Here is a 22,877-nt window from a genome sequence, read left to right as displayed (position 1 = left end):
TCCATAACAAAGATATCAGTCACTCACTCACTCAAAACTGTTCAGTCCATTCACATTTGAATCATCTATTTTCCGTGTCCACTTTTCTTTTCTACACACTCGCCATGTTTTTGCTGTCACATCGTATCTACACTGGACGCGACAAAGCATTGCAAATCATTTGAACGTTGTGTCAGTACGTTATAAATAGAACGAGTCAGCAGTTTACTGTCTGGGATTTGTCGTGTCGCGCCGCATCCAATGTTGAGAGCATCACTGATTATAATGGGTTCTATTGTATTTTATTGCGCCGCTCGCATCCGGTGTAGACACGATGTAAGCTAATGTAGCTTTCTGATGCTGCGTTTGAATCCTTATGCCACATTATTTGAAATTAGCGTGGCTATTGAGGAACCCTGGTCTAAAGGCTGTCATGTGTAAACGGTGAAGACATGCCTGTTTATGTGCTACTCTGTCATGCTGTAGAGATTTGGTATCTTTACACCAAACTTTGACACCAATTTCATTAAAGTGTCACTGGAGAGACATTTGGTCATTGATGTTTTCATTTTATATCGTAGATGAGTTATTTTTCTATAATGTAGTCTGTTTGTACTTGACATTTATTTTTGCTAAACATGTTGATTTTTTTTTTCACTTATATAGATGTGTGTATGTCTTTCTGAAAATCCACATGCTTGCACAGACCTTATTAGTGCACTAAAATACCTTTATCTATTATCTCATGTGGAACAACAATCAAAAGCTTTTAGCGCAAAAGCTTCTGTGAATAATTTAGACCAGATATTATTTGCTGCAGTTAGCAGAAACAAATTGCTCCCCCTCGAATGAAATAAATGGATTTCCTTCATGGAGTCGAGCTGTGAGGGGAGATGGCTGGAGTTGAAGGAGGGGTGAGAGGATAAGGGCGATGCTCTCTTCTTCACTAATTGGTTTAGACGCCGGCATGCAAGACACTCCCAGTTTGGGTGGATCGCTGGATTGCTGAGTTTATAAGGACTGATTGACATTCATAAGTCTTGTTCATGAGCCGACCTCCAAGACCCCGGGTGAGTTTTTGCGCTGATTTAGTCTTTGGTGCGACTGGCCACCTGTGTGCATGAGTCAGTTTGTTTTAGGGTGTTATTCTGCATGGGTGTACCCCTTTAATTATCATCCCTCACCCTTACCCTTTTGCATTATACATGCTTGCACCTGTTATTGTAGTACCACAAGTTGTTGTCATTTTAGTTCAGGGGATTTTTTTGTTGTTGTTGTCGCTCATTTGAGTGAAGCTCTTCAGTGCAGGCGTATGGAGGATCAGTACTCTGCAGTAGTTGAGTGGTTTTTGCAGTACATCATTCAGTCAAGATTCACAGGATCGATACAGGCTTATGATAAAGAACCTCCTGCACAAGTGAACTATGCAGACAGTTTTGCAAAGAGGCAAGCTTGGTCTGAACCACATATACTTTAATGAAATATGCAGTTACAAATAAGTTTTATATTTGGACTGTAATGTAGTAATGCATGCTTTTTTTCTTGGAGTTAAACCAATTATTATTTAGTTTGTTTTGCTTAGATTTTTCATACTTTCTTTTTCTTTCTTTTATCCCACCTCAGGTTGTATTTATACTGACAGCAATTAAATCTCTGGATGTCGCATAGTGTCTGTACTTTTGACTGTGATCAAGTGTTTCTACTCGACTGCAGTATCTGTATCAGTGTTTTAGTCTTTCTTTTAAAGCACTAAGTATTTTTAATTAGCTTTTTTTAAAGTTTTCAGTTATTTTAAATTTAGTGCTTTTGTTTTTAGTTTTTTTTGTATTTCTATTCGGTTTTACTTTTTTATTTTATTTTAATAATTTTAGTACTTCTACTTGTATTTTTTCGTTAGTTTTTAATTTTCATTTCAGTTTTTCATATTTTATATTATTTCAGCTGTATTTAAATTACCAAAACTATTTTTAATAGTTCTCGTTAACAGTAACAACACTATCAGATGATGAGTGTTAGTTACATGAGTTTCAGTCTTTACTCCAGGGTTCCTACGTAGTTTGGAAAAGTATGAAAAAATATGGAATTTAATTTAAGTAATTTCCAGGTCTGGAAAAGTATGGGGGAAAAAAGCAGAGTATAAAAAATACTTTTTTTTTATAATAGAAAATGTACAGACTTTTATGTGCACATGAGACGCCATTAAACTTAGCATATAGGACAATGCAAACTGAGCCACTTATTGTGCCATCAGTCCATTTTGTGATGTGGTTTCTTGGCCGCCACAGAGTATGTGTTAAAAAGTCCTAAGGCCTTGAAATATGATGTACTGCCCTAATGAAAGCCAAATTTTGAACACTTTTTTTTTACAATACCCATCTTTTTTTATAGGCCCTTGAATTTGGCAAATAGGACAATGCATACAGCCGTATTATGCCATCAGCTCATTTCATGTCATGGTTTCTCCGCTGCCACAGAGGATGTGTTAAATTGTACATTAGGCCTTGATATTAGAGGCACTACCCTAAGGAAAGCCAAATTTTGAGCAAGTAGATCTGTATTAATTCATGTGCATCCCTGCTCTTGTTTTATTCATAGTAAGATGGCACTGATGCACAAAGGAAATAGGTTATAAAACTAGAAATTGTTATGTGTAAGCATGCAAAAAAATTCCCATGTGCATGTGAATAGCTTCTCGAGGTCACAAAAAAGTTTCCTGTGTGCATGCAAAAGTCTGTATTTTTTATTATTATTTTATTTTATTTTAGGGGCTCTGTATGCTGTCACTTCGAGAATATCAATGAAAAAAAATACAGATGACGGTACAATATACCAAATATAAAGCTGAAAATAATGCTGTAAGCACTATTTATGTTAAATATGAAAATCTGAAAATTGACTGAAAGGTTTGGAAATTTTAGTCTGGAAAAGTATGGAATTTTGAAATGGAAAATGTGTAGGAACCTTGTTAGTCCTATTGGTAGTTGCTGCAGACTTGTTTGCATAAAATTCTTAATTGTACACAACTTTGTGTTGCTCATGATTCCTCAAATCGCTGTCAGTGTAAATGTGCCTGTGTAAATTGGAAAAGACAGCACTACAAGCTCAAAACCCTATGAATAACTCCTTTTAAATGTTGCACAATGGACACTTTTCACATTTCTGGGTTTCTCAGAAGCGGAAGTCGTCATAGTTGGGTAAACTTCTATAGGGGTGAATAAAGTCTACAACAAACATCAGTGTTTCCCCTGCCATTATATTAGGGGGCGGCCCGCCTAACCTAACCCTAACCCTAATTTTATTTAATTATATTTTCTCTATAGCGCCAGATCACAACAGAAGTCATTTTAAGTTACCTTTCCTTGTTCTTTTATTAAGCAAACTAAATAGCCTTATGTTATTTATCTTATTTACACGACAGCATGTCATTTCGGTCTCTACGTTATGGTTGCGCTCTCTGTATCATGCACACACACACACACACACAAGTGAGCCCCCTCCCACTAGTATTTGTAAATATTAAGCCGCAAAACGATTCATATTTAAATATGAATTCTGCGTGTCTCTGTGTTAATGAATGGCGCAGACGCGCGGTTTTGTGAACTCGTACTGAAACGCTCGTGACGCTTCCGGTGACATTAACCTCTGCCGTCTCACTAACGAGGACATAAATACATGAACAACATCTCCAGAACTGCTCTGAGAGTCACTTCATGAGCATTTGACCGTTTCATTTGAGTAAAACTATCATCATGTCATACACACACAGAAATGTAAAGGTATTCACGGCAACCTGTCAAAATAAAAGTTCAGTTTAACTTGAGGGCATTGGCAGAAATATATTACTATTGTTGAGTAGAATGTACGTAACAGGCTGCTACTACTACTACTAAAATTATTAAAACCTTATTTTTAAGGAATAAGCATACAATATTTATTCAATGTTTTAATTGTAATATTAAATTACCTTTATTTTCCAAAAAATAAAATTTGTTTAATTTTCATTACTTAAAAGATAGATTAGATTAAATGAATGTTTTATGCCTTAAAATTTTTTTTAATACACAACACAGAATTTCTGAGCAAAAAATCATAAGGCTATTGTAAGAATAAATGCAACTTGTTTTATGCTTTCAAATAAAACTTTAAGATTTAAAGTTCTAAAAGTTTAATATATATATGTATATATATAAAGACATTGATTATGGTGGTCAAAAGAGACAAAGATGTCAAATTTGCCTTCCCCACTCAGCAACTTAACTGTTTTCTGAAATTGCATGCATAGCTAATATAACACACTAGATTTACAAGGTAATTAACTGTGGAAATGCATTACAGTTTGTGAAAAGGTTCCATAACAAAAAAATTGCTGCTGTAAATGGACATTTTGCACGTTTTAACAAAGCACTTTTCCCTGGATACACGTGAACGGTGTCACTTCCCTCCCAGACGACCTGCAATGCATGTCTTGACGGATAGGTTCCATGCATGAGCCTGGTGTGTGTGTTTTGTATGCCCTCTGGTGTTCCTTCTTACCTGAGGCTCGTAGTATCTGCCTGAACCCACCTGAGTCTTGCTCCTGTGCCATTGTATCTGTCAGGAAAGGGGTGGGACCATCTCTGATTACAAGATGCATGGCCAGAGTTCTCTGCCACTGATAGCACGGACCTATTTTGTTCCCTCCTCACCTGTGCTATTTAAGGCGATGCCTCAACCCAGCTCTCAGCTCAGTCCTGGTCCCAATTTCCCAAGCCTGCTTGTGCTTGGTGTGTGTGTGAGTGTGTATGGCTGGTGGCAGAATCAGACAGGTGCTAGAGCATCCTTGAAAGTGTGTGAGAACGGGGTGGTGGGGGACGGGGCGCAATCATGTTTGCGGGAGGGTACGCGGGGGGGACCGTCGGGCGCCGGAAATCCACTCTCCCCTGTGAAAATCTGCAGATCCCCAAACCGGCGGGGGCGAGTGGCGTGCGGAAGAGCAGTAGTAGCAGCAGCGGAGGCAAGATGCTGTCCATGACCTACAGCGAGAGCATACGGAGTGGCATTAGCCGCTACCACTCGGACCAAGGTCTGAACCAGACAACGAGGCACACGGACCAGGCCGAACTCCAGCGGCTCAGGGAGCAAAGGATTGCTGCCCAGATCAAGAACATGGAAGAATTCCTCAAGATGAACGGCCTGGCGCTGGAGGAGTGCGTATCGTATCAGACAGGCATGAAGTACAGGTAAGAAAGAAACGGGGTTGTTGCGTGCACTGGACTTTTAGATTTTAGGACATTGTGCATATTGGCCTGCATTTTTGGTTTGCACTTGGTTTGCTTTAAATGTAGCTTGGTGTTACCAGGAGGTCAAAGCAACAAGTTTAGTTGGAAGGAACAACAACAACCGAAAAGTATCGGTCGTGGCGCCATTTTTGAAACTGTCGCAGATGGTAGCGATTTTGTTTTGCGTGCTGCTTGTGTCCGGTGTAAACAATTGTAGGTTGTTTATGGTTGCCAAGCAACTTGGTGCACTATGTATGTGTGGTCACAGGTATCTTTGAAATTTCAAAAAGGATTGAAACTTATTTGTAATGGCTAACTATTTTGAGTTTGTTGTTTCTAGTAAAACTTGAATTACATACAGATCAACTTCAACGACTGAACTGGTATTTTCAACATAAATCCAAAGCAGAACTCTGCAGCACTGTGGCTTCAGTGACTGCGGTCCATTTGCTCGCCTCCATGCAAGCAGCTCAGGGTTTATTTTCATCAACTAGGTCGCTGGCATATTTGTCCAACAATGAGGGAAGGGCATATCAATCTCTGAGGCGAGGTGGAGGAAAAAGTGCGGCATCTCAGCATGTGGCAAGATTGTCTTCCATATTACGGGACTGATGGATTCTCAGCATCCTTGCTCGGGGTTAGGAAATTTATATGGATCTGTGTCAGCTCCCTGTTGCAGAAAAACTTTTGAGTTTTCACTCATGCAGAAATCTTGACAATCGATGTTGTGTGCATCAGGCAAAAACAGACCTGTTTGAAGTGGAAAAAAGTTGTTTTGGCATGACATGTTGAGTTGTTGTTGTGCAGTGGATGGTGTTGTCATGTGCTGGTATTTAGCGGTCTGGTGTTGTGTATCAGGGACAGCAGTCGGTCAGCGTGTCTATTGTGCTTTACTGTAACGCTCGCTCAGTCGAGCGTTAACAGCTGATCTGGTGTCAGTTCTGAGAACAGTGGCTCACGTTACAAGGCATATGGCGGTTGTCCCGTCATATCGCAACAATGGATCATAGAGCACCTACTCGTGATGAAAATTAGTACCTACCATTGATAAAGATCACAATTATGTTTATTGCACCTCCAAGGCCAGCATCTTTCTGGCTGAGATGCAGTAGCTGTATCAGTGACAGGTTTAGTTTATCAACAGTGGATGTTGTGTGCTTGGGCACTTCCATGAATCTTCCCTTCAAACTCAAGATTTGAATGATCTTATTATTAGATGACCTGTTGGTCAATAACTGCACAGAGTATCTTCCATCATCCCTTGTTCTTCCATGCAAGCTGTGTCTGGTTCAGGCAGAAACATGCATTTTCGATCACACTCATCACTAATTCAAGGATGGAGGGATAGATAGACACTGAAGCTGCGAAAGAGAATGCCGCTCATGCCTTACTGCGTGTCTCCTTAAGCCAGACAATATGGTACTTGTGTAACAATAGTACTTTCTAGCTTAACATGGGCAGATCTCTTATCAGTGTGCACAAGATTGGGCTTTGATTGCAGCACACTTACGATTGACAGTAGCATGTAAACATTTGTCCCAAATCTGCTTTATTTATTGCACTTGCCAAAAGGCTGAATTTCATGGAGAATATACAGTATAGAGTAGGGTTTGTGCATCCCAAAATAGGGCTGGGCGATTTTTCAGATTTTAATGATTAATTTGAATGTAATTTTTGCCACGATCTTATTTATTTATTTTAAATCACGGAATTGTGTGTGTGTGTTTTTTTTTAAGATTCATTTTTGGCATTTTTAAAAATTTTATTAGTATAGGACAGTGTAGAAGTGACAGGAAGCAAAGTGGGAGAGAGCTCTCTTGGGGCAACGGGGGCGGAATTGGGAAAGGTCCTCGAGCCCGGATTCAAACTCGGGTCACCCGTAGCGCAACTATATGTCAGCTGCCCACAAGGCTATCTGCGCCAACAAGACAGAATTTTTTTAGTGACCCCCATCTGCAGGTTAAATCGATACGCCTACAGGTGGCAACAAGTGAACGAGTCACTAAATAATTTACTTAACCGGGGGGGGGGGCAGAAAGGTCCTCGAGCTGGGATTCGAACTCTGGACGCCCGTAGCACAAGGACACTGTATGTTGGCGCGCTGGCCACAAGGCTATTGGGCACTGTTTTGAAAAAAAAAAAAGGGTAACGTTACAATTAGACATTAGTTGATGATATGCCAGTGAATATGACAGTTTTAAAGGGGTGGTTGACTGTTTTTTTTTTTCTAGGCTTGATTGTGTTTATGGGGTGCAGTGTAACAGGTGTTAAAGCTTCATTTTTTTAAAAACACATTATTTTTCACATAATTTATCTTTATTCTACACCTGTCCCTTCTCCTATAAACGCACTGATGATTTCCTGTTTTTATGAAGCCCTTCCCTCAGAAATATGCAATGGGCTCATATTGGTTAGCTGGCCCAGTGTGTTGTGATTCGTTAAACCGCCTAGTGCACTAGTGGTCGACCGATATATAAGTTTTTCTGTTTGGCCGATTCGTTCGTGGCAGGACTTTTATTTTGACGGCGCTGAGAACGGCAGCGCCTGAACACACAGTGCTCACATTCTCCCTCTTGTTCACTGTCATCATTAACAGTTCTGTCCACGGACAGAAGTCTGTCTAATAATCAGATAGAACTGTTAAACAAAGGAATTAAAATGTATACAAAAAAGTATTATAACGATTGCTTTTATATTGTTAGTAATAGAAAGGCAAATATTATAATACTTTCTCGTTTGCCGTCAGCATTCAGCAAATACACATTTATATAATTTAAACAAATCTTTGAATGACTAATGAACATCTAATTTCAAAAACCTTGCAAACTTAGTCGAATCCAGCTGTGAGATCTTATTAAGTGTGGATTTGTATCCTGCACGATCGCGTGTACTCTGCATGACGGTTGATCCGTGCTAATTGAATACGGACAGGAGGAGAGTTCAGCTTCACTGAGAGGCGTGATCGACAAACTTTAAACTCGTGATTTCAAATTATGCTGCGCTTCATGCTTTTGCCCAATGTCATATTCATGTAATTTTCACTGTGTGCTATATGTAAAATTAGTGTTACCTTGGCTTTATTTGAAAAAATGTGATTCCCAATGCACACAAACCTCCCAGAATACTGAGTGCCCTGCTGGTTACAGTGCTTACTTCCTTTTTAATTATATTTTTATTAAATATTTGTGAAAAATACTTTGTCAATTGAAGTATAAGTATGTTTATTTTACACATTTATACTTTAAACTAGTGATTTCAAATTATGCTGTGCTTTATGCATTTGCCCGCTGTCATATTCATGTCATTATCATTGCATGCTGTATGTAAAATGAGCTTTACCTTGGCTTTATTTGAAAAAAGAAAAGAAAAAAGATTTCTAATGCACACAAACTTCCCAGAATACTGAGTGCCCTGTTGGTTACAGTGTTTACTTCCTTTATAATTAGATTTTTATTAAATATTTATTTATTTGTGAAAAATGCCTTGTCTTCTAAAGTATAAGTATTTTTATTTTATACAATTATTTTTAATCCATTTTCAAATTATTTAAAATTTCTTAAATATAAATGAAAATAAATACAATTATATCGGCCATTGGCCACCCTGCTTTCCAAGATATCGGCATCGGCTGTCAAAAAGCCAATATCGGTCGACCACTATAGTGCATGTCTAAACATCACGCCCCTCACCTCAGAATGCGCTCTGGTTGCATTGTAAACAATGGCGTCGTCAATATTGCTTATCAATTGTGGGAAGAGGATCGCACAGAACCTGTGCAAGCACGGCTCTTAATGGTATGTTTTTTTTGTTTGTTGTTGTCTCATACTTTTAGATACGCTGTTATTTGTAAATGCTACTGCTTCTGGTTAGTAATAGAAAGGCAAATATTATAATACTTTCTCGTTTGCCGTCAGCATTCAGCAAATACACATTTATATAATTTAAACAAATCTTTGAATGACTAATGAACATCTAATTTCAAAAACCTTGCAAACTTAGTCGAATCCAGCTGTGAGATCTTATTAAGTGTGGATTTGTATCCTGCACGATCGCGTGTACTCTGCATGACGGTTGATCCGTGCTAATTGAATACGGACAGGAGGAGAGTTCAGCTTCACTGAGAGGCGTGATCGACAAACTTTAAACTCGTGATTTCAAATTATGCTGCGCTTCATGCTTTTGCCCAATGTCATATTCATGTAATTTTCACTGTGTGCTATATGTAAAATTAGTGTTACCTTGGCTTTATTTGAAAAAATGTGATTCCCAATGCACACAAACCTCCCAGAATACTGAGTGCCCTGCTGGTTACAGTGCTTACTTCCTTTTTAATTATATTTTTATTAAATATTTGTGAAAAATACTTTGTCAATTGAAGTATAAGTATGTTTATTTTACACATTTATTTTTTAATCCATTTTCAAATGATTTCAAATGTCTTAAATATTAAATAAAATAAATTAAAATTATATCGGCCATTGGCCACCCTGCTTTCCAAGATATCGGCATCGGCTGTCAAAAAGCCAATATCGGTCGACCACTATAGTGCATGTCTAAACATCACGCCCCTCACCTCAGAATGCGCTCTGGTTGCATTGTAAACAATGGCGTCGTCAATATTGCTTATCAATTGTGGGAAGAGGATCGCACAGAACCTGTGCAAGCACGGCTCTTAATGGTATGTTTTTTTTGTTTGTTGTTGTCTCATACTTTTAGATACGCTGTTATTTGTAAATGCTACTGCTTCTGTTAACTTTTAATATATGGTTTTATCCTGATTAAAGCTTTAATACAGCAGAATACATGATTGCATTGTAGCATTTTTTTTAAAGTAATTGTTTGCTTTGTAACAGTAAGAAGTGTTTGCCAGCAAGTATTGCTCGCTACCAGGGCAACCGCGTGCGCATCCACGTTTAACGCTTCTCGTAGCTATGTGAAAAATATCTGTCTGTCTACACATAAAGTGTATAAATGGAACAGTTCATTGTTGGAGCTGAGCTGATGATCTGAATGAGAGAGAGAGATGCAGAGCATGTACAGAGCAGGCGGACACGAGGAACAGTATTAAGAACCGCTGCTTTAGAACAGTGTTTCCCAACCGGGGTGCCGTGTAAAAAATCCTTTTTTAATATTTTTAAATTGCTAAAATGTTCAAAAAAGCATCTATTATATAATATCCATTTCTGATGTCGCCAATAATTAGAGATGCACCGAAATTTCAGCTGCCGAAAATTAGTTCACCGCTCAGGATTCACTTTCACGTGGTGTGACGCTCTGCGTATTATCCCGCTCTATGCGTGTGCGCTCCACTCAGTCGCTCCACTCGTAATACCGTTCATGCGAATCAGAACAGCAAAGTCCACTCAAAAATTGAGCCGACAGGAAACATCGATGTAGTACAGTATTGTTTCTGTCTGCAATAAGCCCTACCATGTTGTAACATGGTGTGGTATATGGGCAACTATGGTAAGCCCTCTCATTCATTGATGTGCTAACTGTTATGTTATGCTCACATGTTCTGATAATAATAGCTTTCTAGGACTAAACGTTATTTGGATAATTGGTAAAAAAAAAAAAAAAAAAGGTTAAATATCTTAACCCTACTGTTAGACCTACCTGAAAAACTAAAAAGCAGTTTATTTAATTCGAAGGACTCATTATTTTTTATTTGTGCTATCATTATTAATTTATTTATTTGTTCTTATTTTATTACTGACTGCTTACATGTCATTTTTTTATTCAATTCAAAGTTTGAAATCAAGCTCGAAAAAAATCTCATGCTACTGCACCAAAATTACCCCACTGTAAAATAAAAAAAACACTGAGTGAGCAAAACTTTGTGAGATAGCTAGTTATAATGGTAATTAAATAATGTTTACATATGTATAAAACCTACATTAAAATCTGTCATATAAATTGGTATCTTCATTAGAAATTAGCCTACTGATGGCCACCATTGATGGACACATTTTTTAAATAATATTAAAAATATCTGTATGACATTATATTCTGCAGTTCTTCCCTGTTGTACCGAATATCTATACTTTTCAAATTATCATATCGAAGTTAGAAATTCAAATATTGTGACAAAATTAATTTTGTAGGGTGCCACAAGTTTGTTAAAATTTCCAAAGGGTGCCGCGACTAAAAAAAGGTTGAGAAACACTGCTTTAGAACATTGATTATGAAACTTGTGAATCCATTAGAATTGTTAGAAGACAGAATCGTGATTCATATATGAATAGATTTTTTCGTGCACCCCTAGTTTTGACAGCATGGCAACAACTCTTCCACTTCTCTAAAGCAGCACAGCATGGCCCCACCCCCTTCATTGTGTGTTCCCGGGGGCGGGGTTTATCAGGGTTTGTGACGTCACAAACCCGGGAAGTAGGTCGTTGTAGTCCCTACGAGCCGTTTTTGTAGGCATTAAACTGACATAATTTTAAAAGACAATATCTCTGTTTGCATTGAACTTTCAGCGTTGTAACTTTGCAGATATTGTTTATGCTCAATCAGCAACACTACATACTAACTAACGTTAAAAAAGTGAAATCGCAATCAACCACCACTTTAAAGGTAGGGTAGGCAATTTCAGAAAGTGACACGCTCTATAAAGGAGCATAACATAGAACGAATCGCTAGTGCTAAATGGCTATTCAATGCATTTTTGCGTAAAAAAAATATAATGACACACAGGCAGTGAAAAGTGTTAAGAGACATAAGGTGAACATCTTTTTGACTTGACTGCCACATTTTTAGAATGCGAGATGCTGTAAAAAACGCAAGCGCGTCGGTCAAACGCGTCCATTAAGCACGTATTTACATAGAAAGAAACAATGAAAAATATTTTGCATTTTCCTATTTATGAACATGTCTAAGACAAGTTTTTACAATATGCCTATTTGCCTTTATATTTCATGCACAGAAAAGTTGTTTAATAAAGAGAATGTTACCTGAATCTTGTTGTCCTTACATTAAACTGACTAGCCAAACAGTTAAAAAAAAAACAATTTAATACGAAATATTGAATTGGTCAGATGTTCTGGAAAAAAAAAATCTAGTTTTTTTTTTCTCCTCATATCCAGCCCAATCCCAAAATCCCAAATCATAGTACCTAATTTGGACGTTTCTTTAACCAGTGAAGTATGCAATATTAGTATGTAGTTTCTACTCTGTTTTGTCAATTACTTTGATCTTCACTGTGTCCTGCACATTAAAGACTGGTACAGATCCATTGTCTGTTGTTGTGTTGGAGTTGAAGGTGTAGAACCTGACTGTTTAAGGTGATAGTTAGAGCACACTCTGCTCTCCTTGACATGGATCCGTCAGGGCAGCACTCAGCAGAATTAAGTTTGACCCACAAAAGCGATTTCCTTACACCTGTTTAAAAATCACCAAACTATCAGCTGTTGCATTTCAAACTCCAGTTTCCTTACCAGACATTCATAGTATGTTTAAAGTGCTCTCAAGAGAAATTTAATCGAAATTCCTCTCACTACCTTTTCTCTTAATAATTCATTTTTTAAATTAATGAATCCTATTTTTTTAAAGATAATTTTAATCTTAGATAAGCTATTTTTGACTTTCATTAATAGAATTGCAGCTATTGTAATATTTGCAATTTTGCATGTTGGATTATAATTGGTCTTTGTTACATCTGTTTAACCATTTATAGTTGCCTTTGCACTGGAAAGATCATGTGACATTTAATTGACATAGCTTAGCTTTTTCTTTGCTGTCTTGCAGGCACTGCCGTTTCCTTCACAAATTGCATGTTTAGTTGAAATTTACAACATTGCATTATCCAATTTGTGCAACTTAACACAATTCCTATGCACATATTGGTATTTTCTGTTTCAGATACACTGTAGTGAATAACTGTTCATAGCCACAGATACAGTCTTGTGGTCAGAGCTTAATAGTTTCCCAGCCATTCACTCTTCCATTATGACTCCACTAATGACCTTCTGAAATCATTTACATATGAAATGAGTCTTAATGTGACAGCACTGTAGCATTGCATAGTTGTAATTACCAGATTTAAACACGAGGTGGAGATCCAGTTCTGTGGAGACTGAAGACATGACGTCAGACTCTCTCAGACCCAGATCAGCTTTCTCTCATCCATCACTTCAGGACGTTGATGGATGTCATGTGGCATTAGTGTGACGTCTGTAAAGCAGAGCAGGTCAGATTTCTCAGAGTGATTGAATAATTAAAATAAACTATTGATTATTGACATGTTCTTTTGAGAAATGAAGTAAATCAATCCATGACATGCTGTTAACATAGTTCTGCAATGCCAGGGATGTTTATGGCTTACTGGAACAGCCTGTTGTTCATCAACATAAGCTATATATAATAAGCTATATATTATTAAAATAGTGTTTGTGAAGCTGTTGTGCACTTCTTTTTATCAGCCACCAGATGGTGGTGTGTGTAAAGGGCTGAGACGACTCAAAAAATTCAGGCTTGTGTGAGGATCACATGTGTGCAGATTTATATAATTGTGTTATGCAGTTGCTGTGTGGATATTAGTAAGAAATGCTGTGTTTTCAGTTTGCGACTGTTATCAGTAGCCTTATTGATCATTATGCACTCTGGCTGGTTTTTAATGAGCACATGTGCTTTGTTTTTACTGGGAAATGAATGAATCTGTATTATCTGAGCCAGCAAAATAATCGAACTGGAATTGATGAGTTCTGCATTGTACCCTGTAGTCTTATTCTTTTTTAAATTATTGTAGCTTGCTTCTCTGTGTAAATGGCTCCTTTTTCTTCTGTTCCTCTTCTAAACATCGTTCAAGCAACACAATTGATTGTTTTCAGTAGTTAAGGGCTCTTTTCTCAGTTAGTTTTGGCTTGCAAGGTTAAACGCTATAGCTGCCATTGCTTCTGTTTTGTGAAGAGACTCTTCATGAAATATAAATGAAAGAGATTGTGTTGCACTGCATTCTTATCTTGTGTTTTGTCATGGAAGATGGCATTTGTTTATGTTTGGCTTTTGGCGTATACATGGTTAAATCACTGAAAGTAAAGACATTTATTTGTTATAAAAGATTTCTATTTTAAATAAATGCTGTTCTTTTGAAACTTTCTAACCCTAATGCATCACAGTTTCCACAAAAATATTAAGCAGCACGATTGTTTTTAAAATGTATAATAAAACAAAGTTTCTTGAGCAGCAAATCAGCATATTAGAATGATTTCTGAAGCATCATGTGACACTGAAGACTAAAGTAATGATGCTTAAAAATCTGCTTGTGATCACAGAAATAAATTACATCTTAAAATATATTAAAATAATTAAAAAAAAACTATTATTTAAAGTTCTAAAAATATTTCTCAATGTTTCCGTTCTTACGGTATTTTGGTCAAGTAAACATAGCTTTGGAGAGCATAAGAGACTTTCAAAAATATTAAAAAATCTTTTTAATGGTCATGTACATTCCTCAGTGATGATCGGAAAATAAATACTTTTGAATATAAAGTCAGACATAATATTGTTACATAAAATTGTCTTGATATCTTATACCCTTCTGTAGGGTTTTGGGACATATGTTCACATGCATGATGATTTATGCTACTAGTCTTGGAAGAGATCCAGTCCACATCTTCATCTCTGTCTCAGAAGTGCTAGTGTAGATGCAAAGAGGCCAGCAGAGACTTTTCATAGAACTGTTTACTCCCTTTTTGTTTTTTTCTGCCTCTCTAGTCAGCATTAGATCTCCAAGAAAAGTTTTTACTGAGAGAAATAACACCACTTCTACACAACCTTTATATGTGAGGACGGCAGCTTGCGTCAGAGCTCTTCAAATCACTTCCTCGGTCCACATGAATATGGCAGCATTGTGTAAGAGGGCTTCCCCCAGATCTGTCATCACTATTATGATCCTCAGATAACCTGACATCTTGCTTATCGAGGGGAACATCAGTGGACAGGTTTTGAGTTCCTCTAAAGAGCACACAGGAGCCCCGAGGGGCTGATGCATCACTCATACAGTTGTCATTTATGTGATTACGTTACACTGTTCCTCGTTTAGCAAACTATTTCTTATCCAAACTGACTTACAGTAGGTTTGTACCTTTAGTAACCTGGCACTACAGTGGTAACCTGAGTCATATTATGAGTCAGGTCTTTCATCTGGAATAATTATGTAATTGCTCCCAGTACATATTTGCCAAATGTTTATATATCCCATTTTTCTTTTTATTTTGATTATGTTGCTCAGTCAATCTAGGTATTTCTATTTTCTGAAAATGTGAGTGGTGTTTGCTCAATTTTAACGGTTTAATTTAAAGGGTTAGTTCACCCAAAAATTAAAATTATACCATGTTTTACTCACCCTCAAGGACTTTCTTCTTTCAGACGAATCCAATCGGAGTTATATTAAAAATTGTCTAGGCTCTTCCAAGCTTTATAATGGGGGTAGGTGGGTGTTTTTGTTCAACAGTCCAAAAGTAGTCAAATAAAGCACATCCATCCTTATTAAAACGTGCCTCACACAGCTCCGGGGGTGAATAAAGGCCTCCTGTAGCAAATCGATGTGCTTTTGAAAAAAAAAAAATCCATATTTAAAATGATATAAACATTTTTGTGCAACTTCCGCTTACTGTCGAATGCGCTTTCACGAGAGACTGCCTTTCCGGCATAGGCACAGCGCATGCGTGCGTGAGTCTCGCGAAAACCAACGTTTGTTTACAGGAGCAAAGGAAGCTAAATTTCTTTACTTTAGCAAAGGAAAACCAGTCTCCTCTTGGTTTATATCGAAATCCTCTGACATTTTTCTTTACAAATCTTCATTTTGTGCTTCTAATTCGTGACCGCTGTTTTGTTTTGTTCTCTCTCCGTGTTCGTCACTAATCACCAGCACTTACGCTACGCATACGTCTTACGTCATCCACCAGAACGGCTTCCGCCTACGACAGGAGAAGCGAGAAAATGGTGTATATATCATTTTAAATATGAATAATTTTCTTACAAAAACTTATCGATTCGCTAGAGGGAGGTCTTTATTCACCCCCGGAGCTGTGTGAGGCATGTTTTAATATTGATGGATGCGCTTTATTTGACTACTTTTAGACTGTTGAATAAAAACACCCACCTACCCCCATTCTATCGCTTTGAAGAGCCAGGACAATTTTTAATATAACTCCAATTGGATTCGTCTGAAAGAATAAAGTCATATATACCTAGGATGCCTTGAGGGTGAGTAAAATATGGACTAATTTTCATTTCTGGGTGAAATAACCCTTTAAAATAGGAGTGCAATATATTAACCTGTTAACCCACACCTGGACGCCAGCGCACTGAACGCTCTTTGTTTACACGTGCCAATGTTTACGAATAGATTAAATGAAAAGGGACAAAATTAATCTTGACAAACTATATAACATTCTAAAGGTCTAAGCCTCAAGCATCGATGATAGATCGCTGTTTTTCAATGGAAAGCTTATAAGCAATGTATTTGCTAAATTTGTATAAGTAGTACACATCAAAACATGCATAATCAAAAACGCAGTACATACCAGATTCATCGTAATAACGAGTCACAAATGCATCCACTGCTGCAAATCCCGGTTTAGTTAGAAAGGTAAGGGTCCACTGAACAACATCCCATAGAGCACTTTTAGTCCAACGAAACAATAACGTTGTAATATGGATGGATATTCCTTTGTTTACGTCTCATTTCTTCAGGGAGAGTTATTGTTTGTATCCGTTATGGAATAACTTACGCTCAAAAATCTGCATCTTGGTAGTAAAAAGCAACATGGTTTTATAGCATACAGTGTCACAAACTGAATGAGACCATCCACTAAAAAAAAAAAGTCAAAAGATACGTGGAATCTTGTTTATTTGAATTCTGACGCTCTCTCGTGACGGCTCATGATGCACGCTGTGACGCACCTGTCATCTGATGGGGGCGTAACTTAGCGATCGGCTTTTTGCACAAATAATTATTATTATTTTTTTTTCCTATTCAACATTTTTCATATTTTTCAACATTTGGGGGCAGGACTAGACATAGTCTCAGAAAAATGGTTGCAGGAATCTTGGTGGTATCTTTATGGTATCTTCTTCAGATTTGAAATATAAACTCATGAGACGTGACTTTCAACCCATTACTTTTCTGGATTGCAGCCACAGTACAATGGCGCCAGTGCGCTCACAACACACCAGCTACAGGTGGAGAGGAGAGAGACTCATAGAGCCAATCAAGTGGATGGGGATTATTAGGAGGCCATGATTGACAAGGGCCAGTTGAGGGAATTTGGCCAGGACACCGGGGTTACACCCATACTCTTTACGAGAAGTGCCATGGGAATTTTTAATGACCACAGAGAGTCAAGACCTCGGTTTAACGTCTCATCCGAAGGACGGTGCTTTTTGACAGTATAGTGTCCCCATCACTATATACTGGGGCATTAGGACCCACACAGACCTCAGGGTAAGCACCCCCTGCTGGCCTCACTAACACCTTGTGGGCACTTCAGTGTCTATAACTTTTTATCTTTTTGAGCATTATCAACTCGTAAAGCCTAAAGGGTCTTCTTTCCAAAGACACCAAAATTGTGTGTGTAGCACACTGTTGTCAGGAACTGACAGTCCCAAAATGGGGGGGTGCAGGTTAGCAGGTTAAAATAATTACAAAATAATTATAATTAATAATACAGTATTTTTTTTAGATATATTTTAAATAATGTTTTAATTCCATAACCCCAATAACTGAATGGTTTACACTTTTCTTCCATGGTATGCACAAAAATATTAGAGCTTGGCAAAGTTTATACATAATTTAATGTTCATTTCCATAGCGCAAACGGTGCAGGACAAGTTACATGCTGAAGTTTGTTTATTTATGTATGTGTGTATGTATGTATTTATTTATTTATCTTTCTTTTAATTTCATTCAGAAATAAAAATAGTCATATTTACACAAAAGATATTTTGAAGAATGTGGGTAACCAGACAGTTGACGATAGCCATTGACTTCCATGGTATGCACAAAAATATTAGAGCTTGGCAAAGTTTATACATAATTTAATGTTCATTTCCATAGCGCAAACGGTGCAGGACAAGTTACATGCTGAAGTTTGTTTATTTATGTATGTGTGTATGTATGTATTTATTTATTTATCTTTCTTTTAATTTCATTCAGAAATAAAAATAGTCATATTTACACAAAAGATATTTTGAAGAATGTGGGTAACCAGACAGTTGACGATAGCCATTGACTTCCTGCAGGTGTTTTGAGTTGATTAGCTGATTGGCATGTCACCATATTCTAATTTGTTGAGATAGTGAATTGGTGGGTTTTTGTTAAATGTGAGCCAAAATCATCACAATTAAAAGAACCAAAGACTTAAACTACTTCAGTCTGTGTGCATTGAATTTATTTAATACACGAGCTTCACAATTTGAGTTGAATTACTGAAATAAATGAACTTTTCCACGACATTCTAATTTGAGATGCACCTGTATTTATTTATCTTTCTTTCTTTCTTTTTCTTTCTTTCTTTCTTTTAATTTCATTCAGAAATAAAAAGTCATTTTTACACAAAAGAAGATATTTTGAAGAATGTGGGTAACCAGACTGTTGACGATAGCCATTGACTAACATGGTATGCACAAAAAAAAATAATAAAATAATATGCAAGTCTATGTCTACCATCAAATGTTTTGTTCCCCAACATTCTTCAAAATATATATTTTGGGTAACTTTATTTTAAGGTGTCCTTTTTGCACATGTTACATGTAATTACTATTATATTAACAATAAATTATGCATAATTAAATGCAAGTAACCCTAAGCCAAACCCTAATCCTAGCCCTAACCATATAGTAAGTACATGTAGTTAATTATTATTACGCAGTACTTAAATGTATAATTACACTGTAATAAGGACATATTTAAATAAAGTGTAACTCTTTTGTTTTCAGCAAAAAAAAGAAACTCATTCAGTTTTGGAACAACTTGAGGCTGAGTAAATGATGACAGAAGTTTCATTTTTGGGTGAACTGTCCCTTTAAGAGTTTATGCAGATCTTATGTATGATTGATAGTGCTGTAATGCTAGTAATGATTAGCTTTCCTAGGATTTAATGTTTATGATTTGGCTGGCTGCTGTCAGACTCTCCACCTGTCAGGTGATTGAGTGAAGCCTTCCGGCAAAATTGTGAAACCCTGCCTCTCCAGAGGACATAAAAAGTGTTGTGCAGGAGATTCAGCCCCTCATCACAGACTTTCAATCATTGTATACTTCCTGGACATGTCAGTCTAGCAATGTCAGCGGGTTTAATAATGATGGATCAGGTCTGTCAGCGAGCCATTATGGGCCACCTGTGAAAATGACACTTAATTTGTGGATGTTAATGCTTGTCACTGTGGTTTCTTGCGTGAGGTTGTTAATGTCCCCGTTAATCCCATCTTCACTTTTCATAAGCGCATAGGGAGTCATATTCCCTCGATCGCTCTGAATATGAGCTTCTTATGATGTGATATTCACCGAGCAATAATACCCGTAACGGTCTCTTTCACACCAGGATATTGTGTTGTCAGTGCAGTGTTTGAGGGAACTCAGTAGAGTTTTAAGATAAGCTGGAGTTGGGCTCTTAATTAAAGCAAGAAGCCGCTGAGACAGTGACATTAGAGAATGACGCGTGAGTGAAGTGAGCGTGATAAAGAGAGAAGAGGGACTGGGATTTATCTGTAAGACCTTTATCTATACTATGGTGTTATTTTAGTATCTTGAATTAGATTTATTTATTTTTATATATTGTTTTCATGGCCTGTGTGACTGTCAGTTCAATGTCCTTTATGTACGTTCATCTACAAATGCTGCTCATTAAATTTCAGATATTGTAATTTTGTTGTGTTTTTGTCCATTTTTAAATATGCATATGTAGTTTTTTTGAGTTTTTAGTTTTTTTTATTTAGTTTTTTTTTTTTAGTACTTTAACTTGAACTAAATGAAAATGAGAAATTTAATTACATTTTTTTTTAAAATGTTGTTTTATTTCAGTTAATTTTTCCCAATTAATGCATTTTTTAATGGTTTTAGTTTTAATTGACGTTAACCATGTTAGCAATACAAGCATGCTTCTTGGTGCATATTGCACAGGTTTCACAGTTCATTGCCTACAGTTGTTTTAAAATAGTATGCAAAATGAGGTAACACTTTTTAACGGTATCCTTGTTACGTTACATGTACTTACTATTATAATAACAATAAATTATGCATAATTACAGGCAAGTAACCCTAAAAACAAAACTAATCCTAACCCTAACCATATAAGGACTGTACATGTAGTTAATATTATTAATTAGTACTTAAACGTATAATTACACTATAACAAGGACACCTTAAAAATGTAAATCAAAATGATACGCAGTTGGAACAATAACATTTGAAATAGCAATATACTACTTTGTTGTCATGCACTTTTTATGTTGCACATTAATTGCAGCGGGCGGCATTCACTTATCTTGGAAATATCTTATTTAGCATTTATTTAGCATTAGCAAAGGGGCTAGTAACAGATGCATATGTTCAGGAATCAGGTGTTTTATCTGGGTGAAGCAGAGACATGGAAGTGAATCTGAAGTGACAGTTGTCATGTTACTGTGTCCGGGTCTGACCTGAACTGCAGTCTGTCCCTGCTGATGTGAGTTTGTTGAGGTAGATGGGGTGTGTAATAGAAAAGCTTTTGCTTGAGGAAAGCTGCGATGATCTTTAGGATCAGTGCCTTTTATTTCATGCCTCTAAGAAGTGAACGGACAGCTATCTTTATGTCGAGAAGGTTTTCGTTATTGCTGTATATCATTATTGCATTTAGGAAGACCAGCACAAAAGGATGTTGAAGAAACAGTTCAGTTTAAATACAATTTAAGTGATGTACCTCGTTGTCAATCAGTGTTTGCATGGAACAAACTCCACTTACAGGAATTAGATTTGGATGTGGTTGAAAAATGAAAGGGTCTATGTGAGACCCTTTTCTAGTTTAGACCACAGCTCAACTGTCTTCCAACCATATAATCCTAATCCAAATACAGTAATTGTTTTTGTCCGCCACAGTAAACTTAATGTGTGTGTATATATATATATATATATATATAATGCATTTAATTTAATGCTTTTTAATGTTGTTTTTGTCACACACCTCACTCTTTTTTAACAATATTAACAATTTTTTTTTTCAATATTTTACTGATGTTTTTATTAAATAAATACATACATTTTTTAAATATGCATATTTTTGGGATCCACATTTTTCATCTTTCATTATATAAACAGGATTATAAATATAAAATGATAAAATTACCTTTCTATTAGCAAAAATATATGGAAATTATACATATATAATTTAATGTGTAAATGCACTTTTACTGGAAAATACTTTATTTTTAACCAAGTCTAACTGAGAACTCTATTACAAGTCATTTTTTTAATTTAGACAAAGCTTTATCTATTAGCAGCTCAATAACACTACCTTGGTGACATATTGATGTCAGCAGAATTCCCATCAACAAAGTTCAATACATAACAGAAATCATATGTTTCGTTTTACAGGAAATATAATCTGCATCTGCAACGTGATTCTGTCAACTGGCCTGAAATTCTGAAACACACACTGGTCGCTGTCCTTATTGTTGAGCTCTGGTCTTTCTCAGCACAGATAAGCTGCTTTAATGTGCTCTCTCCATCACAGGGGTGTGCAGCACAGCTGTGCGTGTAGCAGCTGTTAGGTAGGCGCGATTTGCATAATAGCATTTTCAGTTCATAAGAGTCAGCGTGTGTGTTCATTCGTGTGTTTTGATATGTGGTATTGCTTGCCAACAACTGGCAAGCCTGCATCTCCAGGTCTCTCTGGAGAATCAAGTGTTTGCGGGATATTGGAATACTCCATCAGGGAATATGTCAGCGTCGCACCAAAGCATCCAATTACTGGCAGGTTCAACAAAATCACACACAGATCCTTGATTACAACTCGATTTCATTTTTTTCTTAATGGGCTTTGTCATTTTACCTACATTTTCTTAGTTTTGCTCAGCTGTTTCTTTTTGGCCCTAATCAGATAGCAATTTGTTTTCTGCCATTTAGAGGTTCACTGGAGACTGTTTAGCCAACCATGAGGATCAAAATCATTATCGGTGGCTGTTTTAATGTCTTCCACAGAAGCAGTAGTTTGATTGTAACCTCTGTCATCTTCAGAGTATTGATTGCACGTTTGATGTCTTGGTGTTTTATTGTGTGTCAACAGATACTGATTGGTCCAGGAATGGGTAATATAGATTGGCAGTAGGACTGGATGTTACATTTATTTACATTTATGTATTTTCCAGACATTAAAGGGTGTTTTTGCTCATTCTAAAGGATGTTGTTCATCTCTACCAAAATCTAGAGTCATAACTACTAGTGTTGTCACGGTACCAACATTTCAGTATTTGGTACCAATAACAGTGAAAATCCACGGTTCTCTGTACCAATTTCGGTACCAAAGCAAAACACAAAAACATGCTAATTAAAAAATTTGACTACTTTCATTTAATCCAAACTGTGTACATATTTAATTTCAAAGGGCTTTTGAAAACCTAGAGCTATTCAGCCAAGAATAACAACTAAGTTAGCTAAAAAAAAAT

At 36.8% G+C, this 22,877-nt stretch overlaps 1 protein-coding gene across 3 annotated transcripts in view; it reads left to right on the top strand.

The window, feature by feature from the left end:
- The window catches only part of LOC107701994 (voltage-gated potassium channel subunit beta-2-like), a 189,105-nt gene that overhangs the window by 100,543 nt on the left and 65,685 nt on the right, over positions 1 to 22,877 (top strand). Inside the window, exons 1-2 of one of the 3 annotated variants that reach the window (XM_016504166.1) lie at positions 988 to 1,049; positions 4,915 to 5,198. The exons of the other annotated variants lie outside the window; for them this stretch is intronic. Of the exons in view, the coding sequence (XP_016359652.1) occupies positions 1,026 to 1,049; positions 4,915 to 5,198 (308 nt within the window). The 5' untranslated portion in view covers positions 988 to 1,025. Of the gene's footprint in view, positions 1 to 987; positions 1,050 to 4,914; positions 5,199 to 22,877 lie in introns of those variants that run through there. 3 annotated transcript variants of the gene reach the window in all.

This window comes from Sinocyclocheilus anshuiensis, unplaced genomic scaffold (assembly GCF_001515605.1).
Source record: "Sinocyclocheilus anshuiensis isolate Anshui unplaced genomic scaffold, SAMN03320099.WGS_v1.1 scaffold262, whole genome shotgun sequence".
In the NCBI taxonomy this organism is placed as follows: Eukaryota; Metazoa; Chordata; class Actinopteri; order Cypriniformes; family Cyprinidae; genus Sinocyclocheilus; species Sinocyclocheilus anshuiensis.
The sequence above is the reverse complement of the archived record's forward strand: the minus strand, read 5'-3'. Positions and strand labels throughout refer to the sequence as shown.